At 33.5% G+C, this 24,530-nt stretch overlaps 1 protein-coding gene across 2 annotated transcripts in view; it reads right to left on the bottom strand.

Moving 5' to 3' along the window:
- MMP16 (matrix metallopeptidase 16) overlaps positions 1 to 24,530 on the bottom strand; it is a 310,756-nt gene that overhangs the window by 146,636 nt on the left and 139,590 nt on the right. For both annotated transcript variants that reach the window (XR_014843025.1, XM_001926617.7), the window contains exons 2-3: positions 19,517 to 19,665; positions 9,522 to 9,644 (exon numbers count right to left, since the gene is read on the bottom strand). Coding sequence is in view for 1 of the 2 variants with exons in the window: in XM_001926617.7 (XP_001926652.1) it covers positions 9,522 to 9,644; positions 19,517 to 19,665 (272 nt within the window). In the remaining variant the exon portion in view is untranslated. The remainder of the gene's footprint in view (positions 1 to 9,521; positions 9,645 to 19,516; positions 19,666 to 24,530) is intronic.

Here is a 24,530-nt window from a genome sequence, read left to right as displayed (position 1 = left end):
AGTTTGTTAGAATTGCATTGAATTTGTGAAATATTTGAACCATCATTTTATCTTTTTATTAAGAGCAAAATATATCTATACATTTATTTTTGGTCTTTTTTATGTCTTTTAGTTCATAAAAAGAAGAAAAAAGATTCCTTGGAGTTTCCATCGTGGCTCAGTGGTTAACGAATCTGACTAGAAACCATGAGGTTGTGGGTTCGATCCCTGCCTTTGCTCAGTGGGTTGACGATCTGGTGTTGCCATGAGCTGTGCGTGGCTCAGATCCTGCGTTGCTGTGGCTCTGGCATAGGCTGGCAGCTACAGCTCCGATTAGACTCCTAGCCTGGGAACCTCCACCTCCATATGCTGTGGGAGCGGCCCAAGAAATGGCAAAAAGAGGAAAAAAAAAAAGATTCCTAATATTCTTCGTAAAGGGTGTACACATATTTTGTAGATTTATTCTCACTCTTATATTTTTGTGTCTATTTTAAATGATAATTTTGTAAAGATTATACACTGTGGTATGTGTATGTGTGTGTACATTGTACATTGGTCTTGTAAAAACTCTCTGACATGAAAAGTGATTGGAAGTTGTCATTCCCAACCTCACAACAAGAAAAAAAGTTGAGCAAACACAAAATGAACAATTCTTAGCTCCATCAGATAACTGTAGTCATAGGGCAAACTGCCCCCAAATTGGAAAGATAGATGAATACAAAGAATCACAGCTTACCAGGAGCAAAAGTCCCTGAGTCATTCCTGATTCATATGATAAAAGAAAAAAAAAATTAAAAGGCTAAGATAACTATTCTGAGTTAACAGCTTCATAAGTCAAATCCACTTAAAACAAACAAACAAAAACAGTGAGATTTGATCACAGGATTAAAGACTGCTTACTCTCCATAATACTTTAAACTGTACCATCAGGGATCAGTGGATAATAACAGTGGATGACAAATAAGAAGGGTGCAAGATACAAAACCTATTTATGAAAGAGTTTCTAAAGAAATTCAGAGACAACAGGTGAGACAAAAACCAGGACAGAAGAAACTGAAGCTTCTAAACACCTTCAGCTGTAACATTAAACAGCCAAATTCCTAACCGAATAAACATAAAACCTAATACTAAATGCTTATACCTCAGTTTCCACAATTGAATGCATCATGTCTGGCTTTCAACAAAAGTTAATAGCATGCTAAAAGGCAAAAGAAAACACAGACTAAAGAGACAATGGCAGAGATTTTGGTATTATCAGAACAGGAATTTAAATTAAATATGATCAGTCTTTTAAGGGCTCTAATGGAAAAAGTAGGCAACATGAAAAAACACATGGGTAATACAAGCAGAAAGATGGAAAATATAAGAGAGTGAAAAGAAAATGATAGAAATAAAAATATCAAGAGAGATGAAGAATGTCTCAGATGGGCTCATAATGAGACTAAAGATATCAATGGAAGAATCAGTGATCTTTAAGATAACTCAATAGAAACTTCTCAAACTGAAAAGCAAAGAAAAAAAGCATGAAAACAGAGCATCCAAGGGTTGTGGGACATTTAAAAGTGCAATATAACTCACAGACATAGAAAAAAAAGAGTACGGTCACAGAGGGAAATGGAGGTGGGGGAGGGATGAATTAGGATTTGGGGATTAGCAGATACAAACAACTAAAATAGATAAACAACAAGGTGCTATTGTAGAGTTCAGGGAAATATATTCAATATTCTGTTATAAGCCATAAAGGAAAAGAATAAGAAAAATAATATATAGATATAAATACACATATATACAGATATACTATGTACCTATATGCACTGATGTGCATGAATATATAGTATATATGTACCATATATAAAATTGAATCACTTTGTTGTATAGTATAGCAGAAACTCAGACATTATAAATAAACTATACATCAGTAATTTTTTGCAGTGCAACATAACAATGAGAATACTAGAAGGAGAAGAGAGATAGGAACAGAAGACGTATTTAAAACAACAACTGGAAATGTTCTAAAATAATAAGAGATAACGAATCACAGATGTAGGATTTTCAGAGAGCAAAATCTACACATAGGCATATTATATCCAAACTGCAGAAAACTGAAGACAAAGGGAAAACCTTGAAAGCAGCCAGAGAGGAAGGAAAAAAATTTTATCTACAAAGGAACAAAAGACACCAGTTCAATCAGACTTCTCAAAAACCATCTATGCAAGAAGAAAAAAAGAAGTCAACCATGTGAAGTAATGCATGTTAATTAAACTTATTGTGGTAATCATTTCATAATATATACAAATATCGAAGCATTTGTTGCATACCTTAAACTTATGTCCCAATTATATGTCAATTTACATACCAATTATATGTTAATAAACCTGGGTGGGGGGGAGAAGAGAGTGAAGTGAAGTGAAATATTTAAAATGTTCCAAGAATAAAACCATCAACCTAGAATTATGTATCTAATGAAAATATCATTCAAAGGTGAGGGAGAAAGAAGACTTTCTTAGACAAAGAAAAACTGAGGGAATAGGTTGCCAGAAGATTGTCCTTGTATCAAACTTTTAAAAAATTCTTTATAAAGAGAAGGAAAACATCACTAAAAATTCCATGGCGTTCCCATTGTGGCTCAGCAGCTTAAGGACCCATCATATGAGGATCTAGGTTGACCCCTGGCCTTGCTCAGTAGGTTAAGGATCCAGCATTCCATAAGCTGCAGCGTAGGTTTCAGATGCAGCTCATATCCAGTGTTGCTGCAGCTGTGGCATAGGTTGTAGCTGCAGCTCCAATTTGGCCCCAGGATGGGGAACTTCCATATGCCACAGGTGTAGCGGTAAAAAGGAGAAAAAAAAGAAATTCCAATCCAATTTATTTATATAAAGTAAGAGTATTAAAGAAGAAATACATGAAAGTAAAATAAAATTATTTTTAATTGATGTAACAAAACTGTTTGCTCAAAATAATATGTAAATGATATATTGGGTAATTATAGACTATGTATAAGTGAAAATGTGCCAAATATTATAGGGGAAGAGGAAAAAATTAGGATTTCTCTATTATAAGGTACCTGTAATAACTGTGATGTGGTATAGGGTTATATGAAAGTACACTTAGATTAGTTGTTAAGCATACAGAAAATTCTAGGCATCTCTAACATAAATGTTAAAAGACTATAGTTGATATGCTAATAGAAAACGGAAAATATATATATATAAAATGTTCAGAGAAGGCATAAAAAGAAAGAAGACAAAAAATAAAAGCAAAAAACAACAGCAAAGGCAGCAAAAATTTACAAATATATTAGATATAAACTAAATATATCAATAATTACTTGAAATGTGAATAGACCTAATATACCAATGGAAAGACCACAAAAGTGGATCAAATAAAACAAGATAGAAAATTATACATTGTGTACAAGAAACCCATAGTAAATATATAGATGCTGATAGATTAAAAATAAATGTGATAAAGAGAAATATATCATAGTGCAATAATCAAAAGAAAAACATAATAACTTCATTATTTACAGAAAAGTACTTCTTCAGAGCAAGGAAAACTACCAGCAATATAAAGAAGGGCATTATGTAATAATAAAGGTATGAATATTCCAAGAAGACATAATAAATCATAATGTGTATGTTTAACAACAGTAATAAAATACATGAGGCAAAAATCTATAGAAGTGTAAGAAGAAATAGACAAATGTATAATTATAATTGGAGATGCAGCACCCCTTTATCAGTAATTGACAGATCTTGCTGATAAAATATAGATAGGGATACAACTGAGCTGAACAGCATCATTAATCAACTTGAGCTAATTAATACATATAGACATTTTATCCAAAACCAGCAGAATAGTCATTATTCTCAAGCTCACATGGAATATTCACCAAGGATAAGTGGGAAAATCTCAGAATGCTTAAGGATACAACACATTTATTAATAAAATATGAGTAAAAAAAACTCAAGGAAAATTTTATATTATTTGAACTAAATTAAAATGAAAACACAACAAAATTTTTACAATGCAGCAAAAGTGGTATTTAAAATAAAATTTGTAGAACTAAATTCATATTAGAGGAAAATAAAGATAAATATATTCTATGCTTCTACATTAGCAAATTAGGGGAAAAAAGCAAACAGAATAAAAATAATTTCAAGACAAAACAGAAAATTTAAAAAAATAAAGCCATTTCTCTGAAGAAATCAATGTAACTGGTAAATCTCTAGTGAGACTAACAAATGAAAAAGGAGAGAAGACACAAATTACTAGTATCAGTTATGAAAGAGGGCAAGGTGATGCCTGAATTGTGTATCCCCTCACACAATTGCACATCTTTCATTTTAGGTCAAAAGCTATAAGTGATTAATCTTAGTGAAAAAAATATGTCAAAAAGCTAAGACAGACTAAAAGCTAGGCCTCTGTACCAAATGGTTAGCCAAGTTATGAATGCACACAAAAAGTTCTTGAAGGAAATCAAAAATGCTACTCCAATAAACACACAGATAAAAAGAAAAAACCCTTATTGCTGATATGGATAAAGTTTTAGTGGTTTGGATAGATTGCACCAGCCACACATTCCTTAAGCCAAAGCTTAATTCAGGGCAAGGCCCTAACTCTCTTCAATTCTATGAAGGCTAAGAGAAGTGAAGAAGCTGCAGAAGAAAAGTTTGAACTTTTTTATGGCTGAGTAGTATTCCATCATGTATATATACCACATCTTAACCCACTCATCTGTAGATGGGCATTTAGGTTGTTTCCATGTCTTGGCTATTATGAATAGTGATGCAATGAACATATGGGTACATGTATCTTTTGCAATGAAAGTTTTGTTTGGGATTAATAGTTGCAAAATATTGCATTTGGAGTGGATAATCAATGAGATCCTTTTGTATAGTACAGATAACTATAACTAGTCACTTGCTATGGAACATGATGGAGGATAATGTGAGAAAAACTGGGTCACTTTGCTGTGCAGTAGAAATTGACAGAACATTATAAATCAACTATAATGAAAAAACTAAAAATCATATCAAAAAATATTTGAAGCTAACACAGGTTGGTATGTGAGGTTTAAGGAAAGAAGCTCTCTCCATAATGTGAAAGTGCAACGTGAAGCAACAAGTGCTAATATAGAAGCTGCAACAAGTTATCCAGAAGATCTAGCTAAGATAATTAATGAAGGTTGCAACTCTTAACATTAAATTTTAAATGCAGATGAAACAGCCTTATTATATTGGAAGATGTCATCCAGGGTTTTCATAGGTAGAGAGAAGTTAATGCCCACTGTTGAACATACTGCTCAGAAGAAAAGATTCCTTTCTAAATGTTACTTTTTTTTTCTCTTTTTGTCTTTTCTAGGGCCGCTCCCACAGCATATGGAAGTTCCCAGGCTAGGGGTCTAATCGGCACTGTAGCCACCAGGCTACACCAGAGTCACAGCAATGTGGGATTCTAGCCACGTCTGCAGCCTACACCACAGTTCACGGCAACACCGGATCCTTTACCCACTGATCAAGGCCAGGGATCAAAATTGCAACCTCATGGTTCCTAGTCGGATTCGTTAACCACTGTGCCAGAGGGGAACTCCGAAATGTTACTTCTTATTGCCAATGCACTTGGACACCCAAGAGCTCTGAGGGAGATATGTATCAAGAATCATATTGTCGCAATGCCAGCTAACACAACAGCCATTCTGTAGCCCATAAATCAAGGAACAATTTCAACTTTTGAGACTTTTTATTTGAAAAATACATTTTTTTAAGGTTATAGACGCCATAGATAGTGATTCCTCTGATAGATTTTGGCAAAGTAAATTGAATATTTTTTGGAAAGAATTCATATTCTATATGCCATTAAGAACATTTGTAATTCATAAGTAGAGGTCAAAATATCAATATTCACAAGTTTAGAAGAAATTGATTTCAATCCTCATGGATTACTTTGAGTGGTTTAAGAAAAGTGGAGGAAGTAACTGCAGATGTGGTGGAAATAACAAGAGAATTAAAATGAAACATGAGAATGAAGATGTGACTGAATTGCTACAATATCTTGATAAAAATTTAAATGATGAGTTGCTTCTTAAGGATGAACAAAGAAAGTGGTTTCTTAAGATGGAATCTACTCTTGGTAGACACTGTGAATATTGTTGAAATAACAAAGGATTTAGAGTATTACATAACCTTGGTTGATAAAGCTGTGGCAAAGTTTGAGAAAATTGACTCCATTTGAAAGAAGTGCTATTGTGAATAAACTGCTGTCAAACAGTACTGCATGCTACAGAGAAATCATTCACAAAAGAGTCAATCTACTCAGCAAACTTCCCTTTTGTTTTCCTTATTATAAGAAATTGCCTCAGCCACTTTGCCCTTTACCAACCACCACCCTGAGCAGTTAACAGCCATCAACAACTGAAGGTTAGCATTTTTTATCAGTAAAGTGTTTTTTAATTAAGGCATGCATTTGCTTTTGGATATAATGCTGTTGTACACGTAACAGACTCTAGCATGGTGTAAACATAATTTTACATGCATCGGGAAACCCAAAATTTCATGATATTTGCTTTACTGCTATATTTACTTGATAGCCTTGGACTGGATCCAAATCCACAATACCTGAGGGATGCTTATAATGGCAAACTGATTCTAAAGTTTATGTATAAAGGCAAGGGACTCCAAAAACATAACATGATGCTGAAGAAGAAGAAGAAAGTCAGAAGACTGACACTATCTGATATTAATATTTACTATAAAACTACAGTAATCAAGAAAGTGTGATTATGGTTTATGAATAGACACGTAAATCAGTGAAGCAAAATAAAGAGCCCATAAATTTATCCACACACATAGTCAACTGATCTTTGATGAAAGATCAGAGGCAATGGAGAAAGGATGGTCTTTCCAAAAAATTGTGCTGTAACAACAAAATCCACATGCCAAGAACTGAATCTAGACACTGACATTACATCTTTAACAAAATCGAACTCAAAATGGATCACAGACCTAAATGGAAGTGCAAAATTATTAAAGTTTTAGAAGGTAGCAGAGGAAGAATTCTAAGTGACCTTAGTTTAGGTTTGGAAATGATTTTTATAAAACACCAAAATCACAATAGGGAAAAAGAAAATAATGGATAAGCTGAGCCTTGTTAAAATGAAAATTTCTGTTCTGCAAAGAGACTGAAAAGAGAATGAAATGTCAAGATACAGACTGGGAGAACATATTTGAAAACATATCTGATAAAAGATTTGTAATCCAAAATATAAAAAGAAGCCTTAAAATAGCAACTCAAAAGTTGGTCATAAGATCAAAACAGACACCTCACAAAAGACGATATATAGACTGCAGATAAGCATATGAAAATATACTCAGCTTCATATGTCATTAGGGAATTGCAGATGAAAACAGCAATGAGATACCATGTATTACAATGGTGACATTCAGAACACTGACAACACCAAATCCTGACAAGGTTGCAGAGCAACAGGAAGTTTCATTCATTATTGGTGGCAATGCAAAATGATATAGCCACTTTGAAGACAGTATCGTAGTTTCCTAAAAAGCTAACAATAGTCTTACAATATGATCAGCAAAATCACACTCCTAGGTATTTATCCAAATAAACTGAAAAGTAATGCCCACACAAAAACCGACACATACATGTTTATACCAGCCTTATTCATAAACTGCCAAAACTGGAGGCAACCAAGAGGTCTTCAATAGGTGACTGGGTAAACAAACTGTACATCCATACAATGGAATATTACTCTATAATAAAAAGGAATTATATATCAAGTCATGAAATGACATGGAGGAACCCTAAGTATGTATTATTAAGTAAAGGAAGGTGGTCTGACATGGCTACAAACTGTATGTTTCCAGGTATATGACGTTCTAGAAAAGGCAAAACTATAAAGACAATCATAATTTCAGGGGTTGGGGGAGAAGAACAGGAATAAATAGACGGAACAAAAGATTTTCAGAGCAGTGAGCCTATTCTCTATGATACTGTAATGCTATAAAGCATTACATTTTAGCCAAAAGTAGTGCACACAACTACTACAACACAGAGTGAATCCTAGTGTAAACTACGGAATTTAGTCAATAATATAGTAAGACTGGCTCAACAACTATAACAACTATATCACACTAATTAAGATCTTCATAATGGTAGACTTCAGGTGAGTGTGTATGGGGGGGGTGGGGAGAATTTCCATATTATCTGCTTAACTTCTCTGTAAACCTAAAATTGCTCTAAAATTAAAATCTATTAACTTTCTTAAGAGCAGGATTTTTTTTTTATTACTTCTAAAAACTTATCTAGAGTTTATTCTGGGCTTTTTCTATAGAAAGTGATACAGCTATGACTAAAGATAGTTTTTTTTAATAGGCAAGAAATAGATTTATTAAGATAGGACGCTTGTGAGAGGTGCAAGCGGACAGGCAGGGAAGCTCTGTCAAGATAGTTTATTTCTTTACAAACCCTTATATCTTTATTTACTTTTTATTCCTTTACAAATAGTTGTACAATTTTGTTGAATAGAAGCAGAGGTAACATGTACCTTTTTGTTGTTTTCCTTGACAGATTATTGCCAACACTTCACACTATACTGTCCACATTATATGTGAAATATACTATGAAGCTACAGATTTGAATTTTGTAGATTCTACTTTTCTGATAAAGTAAGTTTCCTTCTTTGCTCTGATTCCTAGTTATCATTAATGGAGGTTTAATTTTCTTGAACATATTTTTGTATCTATTAATGGAATCATAAGGGGAATTTCCAATTAATACTCCATGTTACTTTCAAGACAGAAGGGAGACCACTCCTGGTTTTCTAAATTGGTTTAAATGACCATGGTTTACAGTTCTCTTGCATCCTGTTCCTTCCCTTTCATAACAGTTCCATGAGGACAAGTGGAATCCCTATGTTTTATTTATTGCCACATTCCTAGTACCTAGCACTCTTCTTTGTTCACACTGGGACTCAATAAACACATTGTTCAACTAATTAATGAATAAATATGAACATCTCCACTGGCAGCAACTGCCACTCCAGATTGGAAGACACTGACATCCTGTAGGCATCCTTCACTGGAGACAAAAAGGAAAATCCATTTGCATTGTTGCTAAAAAGACAGAAAGCAAAATGATTGCATTGACATTGTTATTTAATATTCAAAGACGTTTAACTTACAGTTATGTATATACTTCATTATTTTATTTTTTTAGATTATGAATACTTGTTAAAGAATATTATGTGTTAAATTACTCATATGAAAGTCTCTTAGAACATTAGTATTCATTCAGGAAGCTTGATAATATGGTTTACAAAAGAACCGTGTATTTCAAGAAATGTCTACAAGGCCGCCAAATGCATGATTTATTCTCTTCTCAATTGTAATTTTTGGTTCCTTAGGTAACATCACATCACTATATGTTACCATGTAGTCAATGTGCTTGAGATCTCAAATAAAACGTCAAAATAAACAGCTGTGAAAAATGAAAATAAAAAAGTAATTCATCATTAGTTATTATACCTGTAAGTGATGTGTTTGTGCTGCCACTTCTGTCCTGTTAATGCATATCGCTTTCGACGAATATTAAATTTGGAGCTACCTCTTGTCTGGTCAGGTACACCACATCGAGGCTTCTTCATCCAGCTGCAAAAAAAAAAAAAAAAGAAAAAAGAAAAAAAAAGAAAAAAAAATCCAGTTTTCTCCAGTTATTTACCAACAATTTAGTCATTAACTTCAAAAAGAAATCAATTGAGAAGTTATGACAGTGATAATGAAAAGAGGAAAACATAAAGGAAAATTTTGCCAATGTTCTTGCAATTTAAATCTAAGTAGAAAGCATACTTCTTCCTGAATTATCAAGAATCACTAGCTTATAATTCAAATCCTTTAGATATTTCCTATTTCCTTTTGAGCTAACTGTAGATTGATGTATTCTGAAAGTTTAACTAGAATCTTCCAAGACATAAAACCTTGAATAGGTCTCATTCACAAAATGAGACTTTTTAAAATAAATCATCACTAAAGTTCCTTTCAGGTTTAATACTCAAGAATTTTAAAAAGCTATTTCATGACCTTAAATTCCAGGAGTCAAGAAGATATATGCTACTCTCTTCTAGCTTATTAAAATGAAATTGTTTAAATAATATTTGCCTTTATCCATTTTTTTCTTTACACTTTAAGCATTACCCCAATTTCCAAATAACAGCCATTCTCTTTGAATCTTTTTTTTCCTTTTTCTTTTTATAGCCACACCTGTGGCATATGGAAGTTCCCAGACTAGCAGTTGAATTGGAGCTGCAGGTGCCTTCCTACACCACAGCAACAGCAAGGCCAAATGCTAGCCATGTCTGCGACCTATACCACAGCTCACGGCAATTCTGGATCCTTAACCCACTGAGTGGGGCCAGAGAGGGAACCTGGATACCAGCTAGGTTTGCTACTGCTGATCCAAAATGGGAACTCCCTTCTTTGAATCTTAAATAATAACCACATTCAATGATTAAGAAAACTTTTTTCTGAATATGAAATTTAGCATCACATAAATTTAAATATTAATATTGGGAAAATAACTTACTGTCTTATTAATTTTAATACTTATATAGATACAGTTGTCTAACATTTTCTAGAGAGTTTCATTTCCATTGTCAGGTTTTCTATGTAGCCTTTCTTCTTGTCTAAGGAGATAGATTTTCATGATTTGGAGTAGTTTCTCTTTTGACTCTTTTTTTTTTTTTTTTTTTTTTTTTACTATTTCTTGGGCCGCTCCTGTGGCATATGGAGGTTCCCAGGCTAGGGGTCCAATCGGAGCTATAGCCACCGGCCTACGCCAGAGCCACAGCAACGCGGGATCCGAGCCGCATCTGCAACCTACACCACAGCTCACGGCAACGCCGGATCGTTAACCCACTGAGCAAGGCCAGGGACTGAACCCGCAACCTCATGGTTCCTAGTCGGATTCGTTAACCACTGCGCCATGACGGGAACTCCTCTTTTGACTCCTAAAGTGTCTTTATCATTCATTAGTCCATTTAATTTAAAAATTACAAAGCTACAGTAGAATATTCATGGTGTTACATGCTTCAGAAAGTAGAAATGAGAAAAGAATCAATTTTTTACTGTACCTCATCAAATACTTAATTTCTATATTCTTTAAATGGAAAATAATTGACTACAGGGATGACTGTATAAAGATGTTCCTATCGTGAAAATCACTGAAATAGTTTACATTACATGGATAAATCAGCTAACCGGCTTTTATAACGGTGAGAATAACATCATGCAACTATGAAACCATGCCTTTTACTTTTTAAGAGAGACAATGCTTTTCTGATAAGTATTTTAAGTTTATCCTCTTTTATTCTGCTGCCAGTAATAATGTAGACATCAGAGTTACCATACTTAAATTCTATCCTAGTTCATGATGCATTCTAGAGTTACTTCAGAAAATCACCCTTTCCTTTTATTAAAGTCTCCAAACCAAATCAGATGTCTTATAAATCCAACGCCTAGAGGACTACTCAATTCTATGGAACTGAAGTCTCTGGAGTGGAGACTGGAGACCCTTTACTTTTAACTAATACACCCAAAGCATCCCAGGTCGCTAAAATTGAGAAATATTTCACTAGACTGTGAAACAGTGAAGCAAGAAGATCTATATACTCCCAGTACCTGTATAACCCACAGCATTTAAAAGATGCTTAAAGTCATGCATACCTTGAATCCAGTGAAAGTTTTCTCAATGAGGCATTGTGTCTTCCAAAGGGCAGGGGTTTTAAGGATAGATATTAGATTTCTGTGCTGAAAGATATCTCTGCTAAATTTCCTATGTATTTCTTTATCTTTTGCCCATTTCATAAAACTTTTCCTTATGTTCCAACTATTTATGTATTTATGCACTCATTCTATCCTTATCCATTGATCTTACAATATTTTTAAGCTTTTATGATATGCTAAGATATATATGAAAATATGTGTTAATAAAAAGATAAGGTGAGAGCTCTGGTGAGCTCACAGTCTACAGGTAAGACATACATGATTTTTGAAAAAGTTACAAAATAATGGGCTAATTGTTCTCACATCTCCATCTAGCTATTCTGTCATCATTTCTAATTTTGCATGTAATTCGAAAATTATGATTTACTTGCCCCAAACTTGCACCAATTTCTGATGCATTATCTCAGCTAAAGGTCTTTAATGCCTAAGCCAGCTATCCAGGTAACATCCTCCACTGATCTCACCTCATAGTCAATCAATCATGATGTAGTCTCCTCTGCCTCCAAAATTTCTCTTTCGCTCTCACTAATGCCTACTTCTCACTCCTAGAGATAAATCTCTTCAAAGCACAGATGTGCTTCCTCCATGTTTTGAGCATGAAATGCTTTTATAAAAACGTTATTCAGGCCTACTTGGCAAGGGTCCCCCTACTCCCAAGATCCACACAGGTTCCTACAGAACCAAATCTCTTTCTAACTTTATATACAGTGACCTCTGTCTGGAATACTTTTCCCTCCTTGTTTACAGTGACAATCTCAACCCTCCTTCATCATTCAACTCACACAGGTACCATTTGCCATCTCATCTCAGCATGATTATAGTGTATATTCCAATGTGTATATGTCTATTTTCCACTAGTCTGTGAGTCAGACCAGAGGGTATAATAAGGAACATGAAGCAAATGAACTAAGTCTTAATTTTTTTTTTTTTGGTACATCCTCATCTCCCCCACTATCCTCTGTGTTTCTTGACGACTTTGTAACTCTTACAGCTCTCTGCCTTGAATGAATGCTTACTGTGTAGATGGACATTTGTGTGGAAGCCTTTATATATATAAAAATAAATCATAAAGTAGATGGCTTAAATGTAAGAAATAAATATAAGAAGAGACATAATGTGATATAAACTAGTGATTTAATTCAAAGAACCCTTAGTGAGGGTTGGTCAGGAAAAAAACACTCTATGTTAACCAATATGTTTCCAAATATTCTGGCACGGTGATTATCAAAATATGTAAAATTCAAAAAATATGATCATAGCACATCAGGACACTGAGGATGACACACAGTATCTGAATTAAATAAGTCTTTAGGATTTTTATGTGATCTCAAATACTTAAACCATTTAATTCCATAAGCATTTGGCTCTTCTCTCTTACAATTTTTAAAGTGCTCAGTGAATATAAAGAATGGTCAGTGTTTACTAGAACTCATCAGTGAACAAAATGCTGTCTAATACTACATGTAAAATTTGCCTGTTAATGTTGTTATTCAGGTAGAGTCTAAGATTAATTTCTAGTTATCATGCACCAAAATGTTAGTCAAATTCATGTATCAAATTGATAAATCCCATATTTACCTTTATACGCAAGAGGGCTAAATTGCATGCACAAGTAAATTTGACTGATTATCTTACCTAAGGTAGTAACTACCCCATAGGAAAAGAAAGAGGGGTTGCTCTGTGTGTATTGTTATTCTCAAGTAGCGCTTTTTGTGAAAGTACCATTGCTAAAATGGTTATTTTTTCATTGTGTTAATGCACAGCTCATTATTTGTGCTTCATTAATGATTTATTTGCTAAGAATTTTAAGTTGACATTTGAAAGCAAACAAAGACACAGGGACTGAGCACTTGGGGAGGGGTGAGCTACAAGAAAGACATTTTGTAATTTCAATGTTAAATAATGGTGCCACTTCAAAATTTTCATAAATATAATACCGATATGCAGTACTGATTTAACTGTTTAGACTCCAAAGCATTTTTAAACTTGTTGGGCAGATCATTCATTTAAATTAACTCAACTTAAAAATGAAAAATATCTGAAATCTATTATTATGAAAGTTAGAAGCAGAGAGAGATTGCCAGGGTTCCCACCCAGCTCCACTGACTCAGAAGCCCTGTGCTATTTAATAAATAGCCTGACTAATAATCAGGCTACTGTTTCTTTCTTTTCCTTAGTTTCTTCTCTACAAAATGAAGTGATTGTATTATTATTGAGTTGTGAGGATTAAATTAGTTAAATCATGTAAAACACTTAGAATAGTTCCTGGCAGATTATAGCAGCTATTATTTTTAGCTTATAAATTTAACACTGTTATTTTACAAATATCAAGAAGTTCTTGTACTAGTAGCAGCAGAAGCAGCAGCTGCATTAACAGTATGCAGATATCTATGTCAACATGTTTCAGTTCAATTTGACCTGTATCTTGACATTAAGCGCTTTGCTATTCAAAACATGGATATTCCTAGTATTTTGATAACAAAGATAGCAACAGAATACAGTATCCTGTTTTATGTAAATAAAATAGATACAAGCTTCTAAAGTCTGTAGTAATGTTGAGTCACTATATATGAAATAGAATACATTAGCTTCAGTTAAAAAAAAATAATGATGGAGTTCCTAATGTGGCTCACTGGGTTAAGAACCTGACACTGTCCAAGGATGTGGCTTTGACCCCTGGCCTCTCTCAGTAGATTAAGGATCTGCTGTTACGGCAAGCTGCAGCATAGGTCACAGATGTGGCTTGGATCCATTGTTGCCATGGCTGTGGCGTAGGCATTTAGCTGCAACTCTGATTCAACCCTAGCCCAGGAGCATCCATATGCAGCAGGTATGGCCATAAAAAGAAAAAAAAATAGTTGAGTATTCATGTAAAAAATGTAGGGCTACCCACTGCATGACTCCAAAAGGTGCCTTCGAGTTGTAATCCATGCCCCTGATGTCCCTATAGTAGGGCTGTAGGAAGGCAGTTCTTCAATGATATAATGGTGTTGAGGTTGTGCCATATAGTGATCCTAAGTACACATATCTACATTTATCAAGAGAAAAACCCTCAAAATATGTAATTTGTGCCTTATGAATTAGTAATCTTAGAAAAATATTAATTAGCATAATGTATTAAATACGTTTCTATCTTTCAGACTTTTCCAAGTTCTAATGAAAGGTAAGAGTAATATGTACTATTGTGGTAGTCCCAAGTAATCTTTCTAAAATTTTTTAAATGTGCTTATTTTTATTACTTTAAAATCCTTAGGCTTCATTTGTATTCATAGAGCCATATTCAATAATCATGAAGAAGGTTTTTTAAAAGTAAATTCACTTAGGGCTCAAAAGGTAGACAGGCTGATAGCTCACTCTGGTCCAGTTTCGTTTTTCTATCAACTCACTAGCTGCCTGGATGGACACATGTGTTTTTCACAAAGCTGAAATTGCAAAGTTAAAGTACTTAAAAACCCAAGCACAGAGAATAAATGTATTTAGCTTCCATGATCTACAATGTATACAAAAGCTCAACTAGAATGTCAGCTCTTATTTAAGCTTTCACCTTTTACCTTCAGAATAGGGCTCTAAGGACCTGCTCATTTAGCTATCCACCATTGCTCTGTAGCTACCAAAACATGGATTGATTCCTCCTATAATGCTTTGAGTTCCACTGGTATATTCAAAACTAAAGAAAAAAAAAATTTTAAGTACTAATGAATCTATCTTTTATATCCAAATCAAACTGAACAGAATCTTAACTTGATAATTTTGACGAAAGAATAAAAACCATGAAACATATGAATAAGTAAGCCCAAAAGCTTATAGTTCTTGATGTAGTTAAGTAAATATTTCAATTCTAAAATCAGGCATTCAAATACCACTACAATTTCATAATAGTTCTTCGAACAAAGCTGCTTACTCAATCTTACATTAATTTTATCTAAGACAAAGTTCTGGGCATGGTTTAAATAAATTAAACAGAATTACTGGGATCATCCAGTATACATGTACAAACATACATGTACCCATATGTACATGCATATATATGAGAGATCAAAATAGACATATATAGAGAGACATCAAAAATAAAAAGAAAGATCACCTTACAAGTCTTATCAAGTATGCAGTGCATAACATTGTGACACATAAAAAGATAAACTAAAATTTAAAAATTCTTTCTTACAATTAACCTTATAAAAACATATTAGACTCATTCTTATTATTGCCTTGCTATCTTTTTCTGTCCATGCTAAATATTCATTTTTACGCATAACACAGTAATCCACTTATTAAGGAATTCAAGTGAGCTTCCTTACTAAAATTAGTTATGCAATCAATAGTTTCAAAGAATCATTGCAACATATGATAATGAGCTCATTTTGGTTGGGGGAAGTATAAGGATTTACTACTATCTCTCCAATACAAATGCTAATTAAGTCAAAAGCTATATAATACACCATTTAGGGTAATGCCTAAATTTGTTACTAGAAAATGGTTAATTCCTTCCACATAATATAGGAATTACCACAATTGGCATCATTCCTTTTAATCACCCAAGAATTATAGAGTGAATTCATCAGATGTCTGTATTCCAAAAGAGAATATAATTATTTAATTTAAAAACAATTGATTTCAATGAGTCTAAAATTATATAAGCATTTATGGCATCTGAAAATGAATCCTAAGACACTATTTTAATACTGATGAATAATTTTAGGTCTACAATTATACTACATATTTTATATAAAAATACATACCATATAACTTAATTATGTAAAATAATAGAGTGCAATTTCAACATGGATTGTTACCACACATTCATTTGATATTACAGAAACACAGAGAATTGCTTAAGTAGTATGATTACAGGGATTATTCTTACAAAAATGGTACACAATTTGAGTTGAATACCTGTGCAACAATACCTTAAGAATGGGGATACATCAGTGGAAAAAACAGACAGGAGGCAAATGAAACCACAGGGTTTCTAGTATGAATGACAATGAGAATGACACAGAGGACAGAGGAGGCATCACAGTCTAGAAAGGGAAAATGATGAGGGTTCAACAAGTCTTTAGTGGATTCACCTAGAAATAACTACCAGGTATAACATTCTATTTAAAGGGAAAGGTGCATTTCCAAGTTCAAAATAATTGAATTAGAACACAATTTTTTTAATGAAAAATAAAAAGCAGAAAAACCGACTGGTTTTAAATGTAAGGCTGCTTATTTAGTTGATCTTTTCTTTATAATGATATTACTCACAGAACTGTTGCTTGAACTCCCACACACTGACACAAGACTTTTCTAGCTATTTTAGTAAATTAAATCTATCTGTTTTCAGTCTTTTTAATGATTAGCAGGAACTCTCAAAGATGGGGGGAAACATAGATGACACCTTTTAAAGGGCTCCACCCTCTAAATTTTAATATCTAGCAATAAAATGATTTATTTCCCAAGTCACGATATATTGTATTTTTAAAAATTGTGCCATAACTTACGAGAAAGTGAATGAAATTCGCTAATGCTCTGCATTAGGGAAAAAGAGAGTTGTCCACAGCACTCCATAAAATGTTGGGATGAGGGGTCTAATTTAAATGGAGTTTTATAGCAACAAAATACAGGGCTTGCTGGAGGCTTGCTTATTAATCTCAAGCTATGCTGTGGTTGCTGTGGTGTTTTTATCTTTTTTCTTTTTTTTTTTTTTTTTTTTTGCTTTTTAGTGTCGTATCTGTGGCATATGGAAGTTCCCAGGCTAGGGGTGGAATCGGAGCTATAGCTGCCGGCCCACAGCCAGAGTCACAGCAATGTGGGATCTGAGCCGTATCTGCAACCTGTACCACAGCAATGCCGGATCCTTAACCCACTGAGCGGGGCCAGGGATTGAACCTGCATCCTCATGATACTAGTCGGATTCATTCCCCTGAGCCATGATGAGAACTCCTATGCTTATTTTGGATAAGAAGTGTGCTATAACTTAAAATGAAAGTTTGATAGTACACAATTAAGAAAGATAACTGCAATGATTACAGGGCAGCAGTTACCAAATAGCAAAATTCTATTCCCAATATTGATAACAAATATTCTCACAGAATGCATTATATTAATTCTTTTTTTTTTTTTTTTTTTTTTTTTAAGACCACATCAATAGCATATGGAAGTTCCCAGGCTAGGGGTAGAATCGGAGCTATAGCTGCCAGCCAGCCTACACCACATCCACAGCAATGTGGGATCTGAGCTACCTCTGCAACCTACACCATAGCTCATGGCAGTGCAGGATCCTTAATCCACTCATCAAGGCCAGGGATCTAACCCACATCCTCATGGATACTAGTTGGGTTTATTAACCATTGAGACACTGACTCCACAAGGGGAACTCCCATTATATTAATTCTTGATTCCATCTTCACAGATTCAAATCAAAGTTAATATTTACATATCTCTTAAAAATGCTAGGATAGGTAATTATTTTTTCAAACTGCTTATAAACTGCTTAATATTCAAGTCTCCATTTTATGTATTTGTCTTGATTAAATAGAAATAATAACACAAACTTCATGTTTTATGTATAAGAAGGCAATATACAATTTTAAAATTATATATTAAATTAGTTTAATATGTAAGAATTAATTACATATGTCTGAGCCCAGATATTTTAGGTATTAAAGAAAAATGTGTCACTTCTCAAAGTATACGGCATGGTATAGTGGAAAGTTCTCGAAGTAAATGTCAAAAATCTGGATTCTGAGACTAATCTGGACTTCACTTCATCTTTGAATTTCAGTTTCTTCACTTGAAAAAGTAGAGAGAAAAATGTATTCCTATCCTCTCTATTGTGTAGGGTTGATGTATGTTGATCATTTACTTTTGAGTATCGAGGACTCAGTGAACACAAATAATTCCTCCCTGGGCTGAAAGAATTAACCATTTCCTCCTTTGCTGTCCAGAAATAATAATTCTGTTTCATAATGTTATGGAACATAGAGTGCAAATGTAAAATAATTTGTGACTGTATCTAGCTATATGGCTAATTTGAAGTTTCTCTGAAGAAGAAACTATGTCTTTTAAGTCTGCATATGCTTTTTTCATGGATAAAATGCCCAGTAAAGAGTTACTGGTTGGATAAATGAACAGATGATTGATAAAATAATAAATAAAAGAAAAATATTATTAAGTAATAAAAATAAGCCCTTTATTAAAAAATTGAAAGAACAAATTTTTCAGTGGAAACTCTTCCTTTGATTTAACTAGTGTGAGAATTGTCACTAGCAGGAAACTAGTAAATTATTAACTGGATCTCTATTCCCTCCCCCCCAAAAGCAGGGCCCTGATTTGTATTGTCTCCTATTTTCCTTGGTGTCAGTATTTCTACTTTGGCCAGTTTCAAGATACTGCTCTGACGTCACTTAGCGAAAGAGATGTGCACATCCTGTTCCTTCCAGCCAGACAAGCCAGTTGCAGCTCCCTGTGTGGCTTCATCTGTACATCTACTTTGACTCCCATTATTCATATTTTCTTTTCTATTTTGAAAATGTGTTGCTAAAATCTAGGCGAGTAAACTTAATTCTGTATTTTGATTTTTTTTTTTTTTTTTTTTTTTTTTACTGAACTCTCAGAGGAGTTAAAATACGTTAAGTTCCAAAGAAATGTTCATGAAACAAATCATTCCATTTGTGGTTACTGGAATTCACTTAAGAGTTCTTCAGACTACTGTTTGGCTCAAGGACCAAGAAAGAAAGAATGCGGGTGCCATTACTTACTCAATTGTGTTCCGGTCCACTTTTCCTGTCATGTTAATGCCGTAGAACTGCTGCATGGCAGCTAAAGCAGACTGCATGGTCTCTGCAGAGCGCAGCACGGACATTCTGGGGTCAGTGGGTGGAAGGTAGCCGTACTTCTGTAACCAAACCTGCAGAAAACAAATACAGTTCCTTTCAGATCAACTTCACAATTTTAAAGTAATTTTAAGGTTATTAATTCATGTCTACAGTTTATTTTTAAATTTATTTCCTCTACAAGGTATTTATTATTTAACTGTTCTGTCTCTTTTTAATATGTATATATATTGTGTAGTTTACATTATTTTAGTAAAATTTCAGTGGTTGTTATAGATTTTTCTAACATACAAACTCTAATTGTAAAGAAAAAGGCTAATCATTAATTGCAATCTTACAGTGTAAAGGTAATAGAGTAGATACTGGATAAAATCACAAATAAGAACATTTCTGCCCTCTAGAAACTCAACTTCCCAAAAAGGAAGAATGGTATTTTTTTTCAACAATATGACACCATTGAGACCTCTCTGCTGAAACGGGCTCTTAATGTGCACATTCCAAAGGTAAAATGTCATTTTCCTGAAGGATCAACCACTGACTACCTTCGTGACTAGTAGCATCATCCATGTAGAGGATTATTCTGTAATGACATCTGGGGAATGAATTCCATGCAACTAGCCTATCCAGCTGTAGTTAGATATGTTCAAGTAAAGGTAACTGTACCTCATGTCAAGAATATTCTTTCAGTTATTTAAGGTGATTTGCTTCAAACCAAATCATGTAAGTGACCAAACTTTTCATATATAGATGGAATTAGACTTTTTTTTTGCTAAGAGTATTTGGCTTTTCTCCTTAAGGATTTCATGGTTTTAATTCTCTTTTTTTCTGTGGAAGAGAGATTTGGGAGCACAGTGACAGGAAGATGTTGGCGTTGAGCTGTGCACAACCAAGTCACGATTACAGCAAAAATTCAGAGTCATTTAAGGTTGGATTTTAAAAAAATAACCCCAAACTTGGGGTTGGGGGTGGGGAATTCTCCACCAGAGAACAGATGCTTTCTAGTTTTACAATTCTGTGCATTCATTTTAAATTCAGTCATATGTTCAGCTCATATCTATCCTGCTATCCCTTACTTAAATCCTCCATAGAGCTCTAAGATTTCTTCAAGTGCAGTGAACTACCTGGCAAATTGAGAAAGGCCAAGTAATTCTGCCTTTGGCACAGAATTAGAGCTGTAGTAGTTAATGGAAGATATTCACTGGTATATTTCCCTTCCTCAGTCTATTCATCATATAAACAATGATCCTATGAAGTTGCAGCTTTCCTGCAATACCTGATACTCTTCCTTTATGACCTGGCAACTAAAACACAGACATTATTTTCTCACTGAAATAAACAGACATTATAGAATTTAAATTTCACCAAAAGAAAAGGATATTAAATATATCAAAATCTTAACATGTAAAACACAAGGAATGGAATCTTTTTGTGTTATATCCTAGAAATTGATCCCTGAAAAGTGCAGTGCTATAAACATAACCCCGTGAACATAAAATAAAACATTTTTTTTCTAAAACTATTTAGGAGATTAGCGAATGCATCACTGTCAGGAAGGTTTATTGCCAAAACTCCATCTAGTAAACTCATCCACCACATAGTGAAAACATGCCTAAACACTCTTCTCCTCTAATCTGTAATGAATAGGCTGCCAAGGAAGACATATATTCAGTTACCTAGTCAAGAGTGGTACAGTCTGAAATAGATGCTTTTTTTTTTTTTTCTGAATGAAGGAGATGTGATTTCATTGTCAATATATTATTTAATAAGAAAGTCAATGCCTGTTGTCACGCAATTTTACCCAAATTAGATTTAAACTTTAATAGCATACATGCACTAATATTCTGAAACTGAACTCTTTTTTTTTTTCCCGTAACACTTTGCATTCATTTGCTACTTGCTACAGAGCTGACTTGTTGCTAGGTTACTTATGGGTGCTAAGCTACTGGCAATCATGTTTATGAAGAGAGCAAAGAGAAAATTGTTAATAATAAACCCTATGATTTATGTACAAATAGAAAGAATATAAAATATATAAAAGCATAATGAAAAAATAGCATGGTCTAAAAAATACATATTTGATTTATGCCTTAGCCTTTCAAACATACAAGTTAGAATCACATAAAAATGAATTGTGATTTTTCTTTTATATTTTTCTGTTCATCATGAAAGGCTGTTTTTCCAAATTAATGAGAAGTGAATATTTATTTTTAATTGTTAAATATAAGAAAGGCTAGGAGATCTACCATTTTATGATCAAAGTTTGTTTCTTGGCTGACAAATCAATATCAATAAAATTAAGGATCACCTTGAGCTGAACATTGTTAATGCCATTATTATTTGTTAATCAAGAAATATTCTCTGACATCATCAATAACTGACCAGGAATAATTATACATTAAAACTTATAATGCATCTTTCCATTAAACAGTGAAAAATTAAGCATGACTATATTGGTTCATATTAAGGTATGAAACCAGCAAGACTTCAATAACATTTCTTATTGAAGCAAAAACTGCTATAGAAAACCTTATTCTAGATCAAGGTAAAAAGCAAGAGAGTATACCTACAATGCTTTAGAGTATTAACTTTATCTTCCTTCTTTGTTTATATATATATATAATATTCAATAAGGAAACTATGGATGAAAACAAATACTTGCTTAAACAACCCTTTAATAACCAAAAGGAAATCCTCCCTTGAGTTTAGTTTTGCTTTATATTATTTCATTTAAGCTGTTGAGATGACAGAATTCTGAGTCTGATAATTTCTGATATGATACGGAAAAGGTGTCTACCAAACAGTCCTAAATAATAAGAAGCTAATGCTCCTTGGAGGAGACTAAATTGGTCAACATTGTGATGAAAAACGAGCTGAATACAAGCTGCTTTGTACACTCAGCATCAATAGTAGGAAACTACTCTGGCTGACAATTATAGTGCCTTGCAAATGCTGACTTTTAAGGTACCAGTGAAGAAAGATTAAGGAATAAACAGGGAAAATCATGAAAAAATCATGTTCATAATCATCAAAGAAGTAGGAGTCTCAAGTATAAGTAATCTTATTCTATTCTCATAGAATAAAACATGTTTGTTAAACAAATAGAGCAAGATAAGTGGCTTAGCACTTCATTATTCTATAGTAGTGAATAATAAGAAGTTTGGGAAATCAGGATATGACATAGAGAAAATCTTTATAACACTCTTTTTTCTACTAAGTTATATCTTATTTGATAAAAAATAGATTAAATATACAAAGTAATAGTTGAAGGTATACCTTATCCCTTAAAGACACAGACATCCAAAGACATCCATCTTCATACATGATTTGAAATATATTCCTGTTTTCAACACTGTTTTAAAAGATTGCTTCTCATGGATGATTGGAAATACATTTGATCTGAGATTGTTTATCTCTTCTCAAATGCAGATAATGGATAATTAAGGAAAAATTTCCTCATGTGTGCATTTGGAGGGAATTATATTGAATTTGTAGGGTTGATTGAGAATATATGAAGTCACTGACATTATTCTTTCTCAGTAAGTCATATATTTTTCTTTTTGGCCATACTCGTGGCTTTTGGAAGTTCCCAGGCCAGGGACTGAACCATGCCACAACAGGGACCTAAGCCACTGCAGTGACAATGCTGGATCCTTAACCCCCTGTGCCATTTTATTATTTTATTATTTTATGCTAACTAATTGATCTGAGTTCTTCAAATTGTTCCTACTGAAGTAAAAATTTGTCCATGGAATAGGCAAGACTAAAAATACAGGTTAGATTTAAGTACTCGGAGTTACAAGGAAAGACAAACTATAGAGGGCACAGAATCATATATTGCTTGAAAATTCACCACATCCCCCCGAAAAGAGGGGAGTATTTTTAAAATGGCAAATTAGTTTTTATTTATTTTTTGTTTGTTTTATTTTGCTACTGATTGACATGGGCACATGAGAGCACTAAAAACAATATTAAGAGGCAAACAGGTCTCTTTAAGGGAAACCTTGACACTTTTTACTATCTGGGACTCAGCTCATCTCTCATTATCACTAGAACAACCAACTACAGAACCTCAAATGGTACAATAAAATCTAAACTTACCTGCTTTATGTTACGAATACAAACATCTTGCTGTCTTATAGACAAAACCAATTTCTGGCACTTAGTGATTATCTAAATGGAAAAATAACCAGAAGAATTTTGTTCTCTGCAGAGCAAGAAATATATCAGGGAATAAAATGTAAACACTTAGATATTAAATTCTATGCAAATAGATATCACCTTCACTAGATTTTAGTATACATAGGGAGAAGCAGGTGCACAAAGCTTCGGTAAACTTTACAAGAAAGAATGTTTTGTCATTAATATTTCATGTAACCATATAGTGAAAAGTTAGATAAATTGATTCAGCTATCCATACCCATATGTCAGGGTGGTATTCTGAAAGATGGCTTTCAAAACAATAACACACACAAAAAAAGGAGCCGTTATTCATTTTACGGAAAGTGGCAAATGTAAGCAGAAAATTTTTAGAATATATATTCTTATTTAATTTCTCAGGCCAGTATCAAATCTAGAGGAGTAAATTTTCCTCCACCTGTTGAAGCTAGTAAGTTTATCAATGCCTTAGTATAAAATTAAGATACTGCTACTCATTTACCCAAGTGAATCACAAAGGCAAGAAACATTAAAATCCCCTCACTGACAGTACCCAACATATTGAGATAATATATTTAAATGATGCTTAGACATCCTTCCTTCCCCTCAAAATAATCACATGAACTAATGGAATTGATTAGGGCAGGAAGGGATGTATTTTAGAAATTATAGAAATTATTGGAGAGGGAGAAAAGGAAGTAGGGTTTGAATTTTATTTAACCTGAAAAATCACTTTGCCAGACCATATCCCTATTTGCGACTGGGCCACTTGTTTCAGGTATAG

This window comes from Sus scrofa, chromosome 4, assembly GCF_054392235.1.
Source record: "Sus scrofa isolate SSC_HxYL_T2T_F1_AM1 chromosome 4, Sscrofa_HxYL_maternal_Yorkshire_Landrace_v2.0, whole genome shotgun sequence".
Classification (NCBI taxonomy): Eukaryota; Metazoa; Chordata; class Mammalia; order Artiodactyla; family Suidae; genus Sus; species Sus scrofa.
The sequence above is the reverse complement of the archived record's forward strand: the minus strand, read 5'-3'. Positions and strand labels throughout refer to the sequence as shown.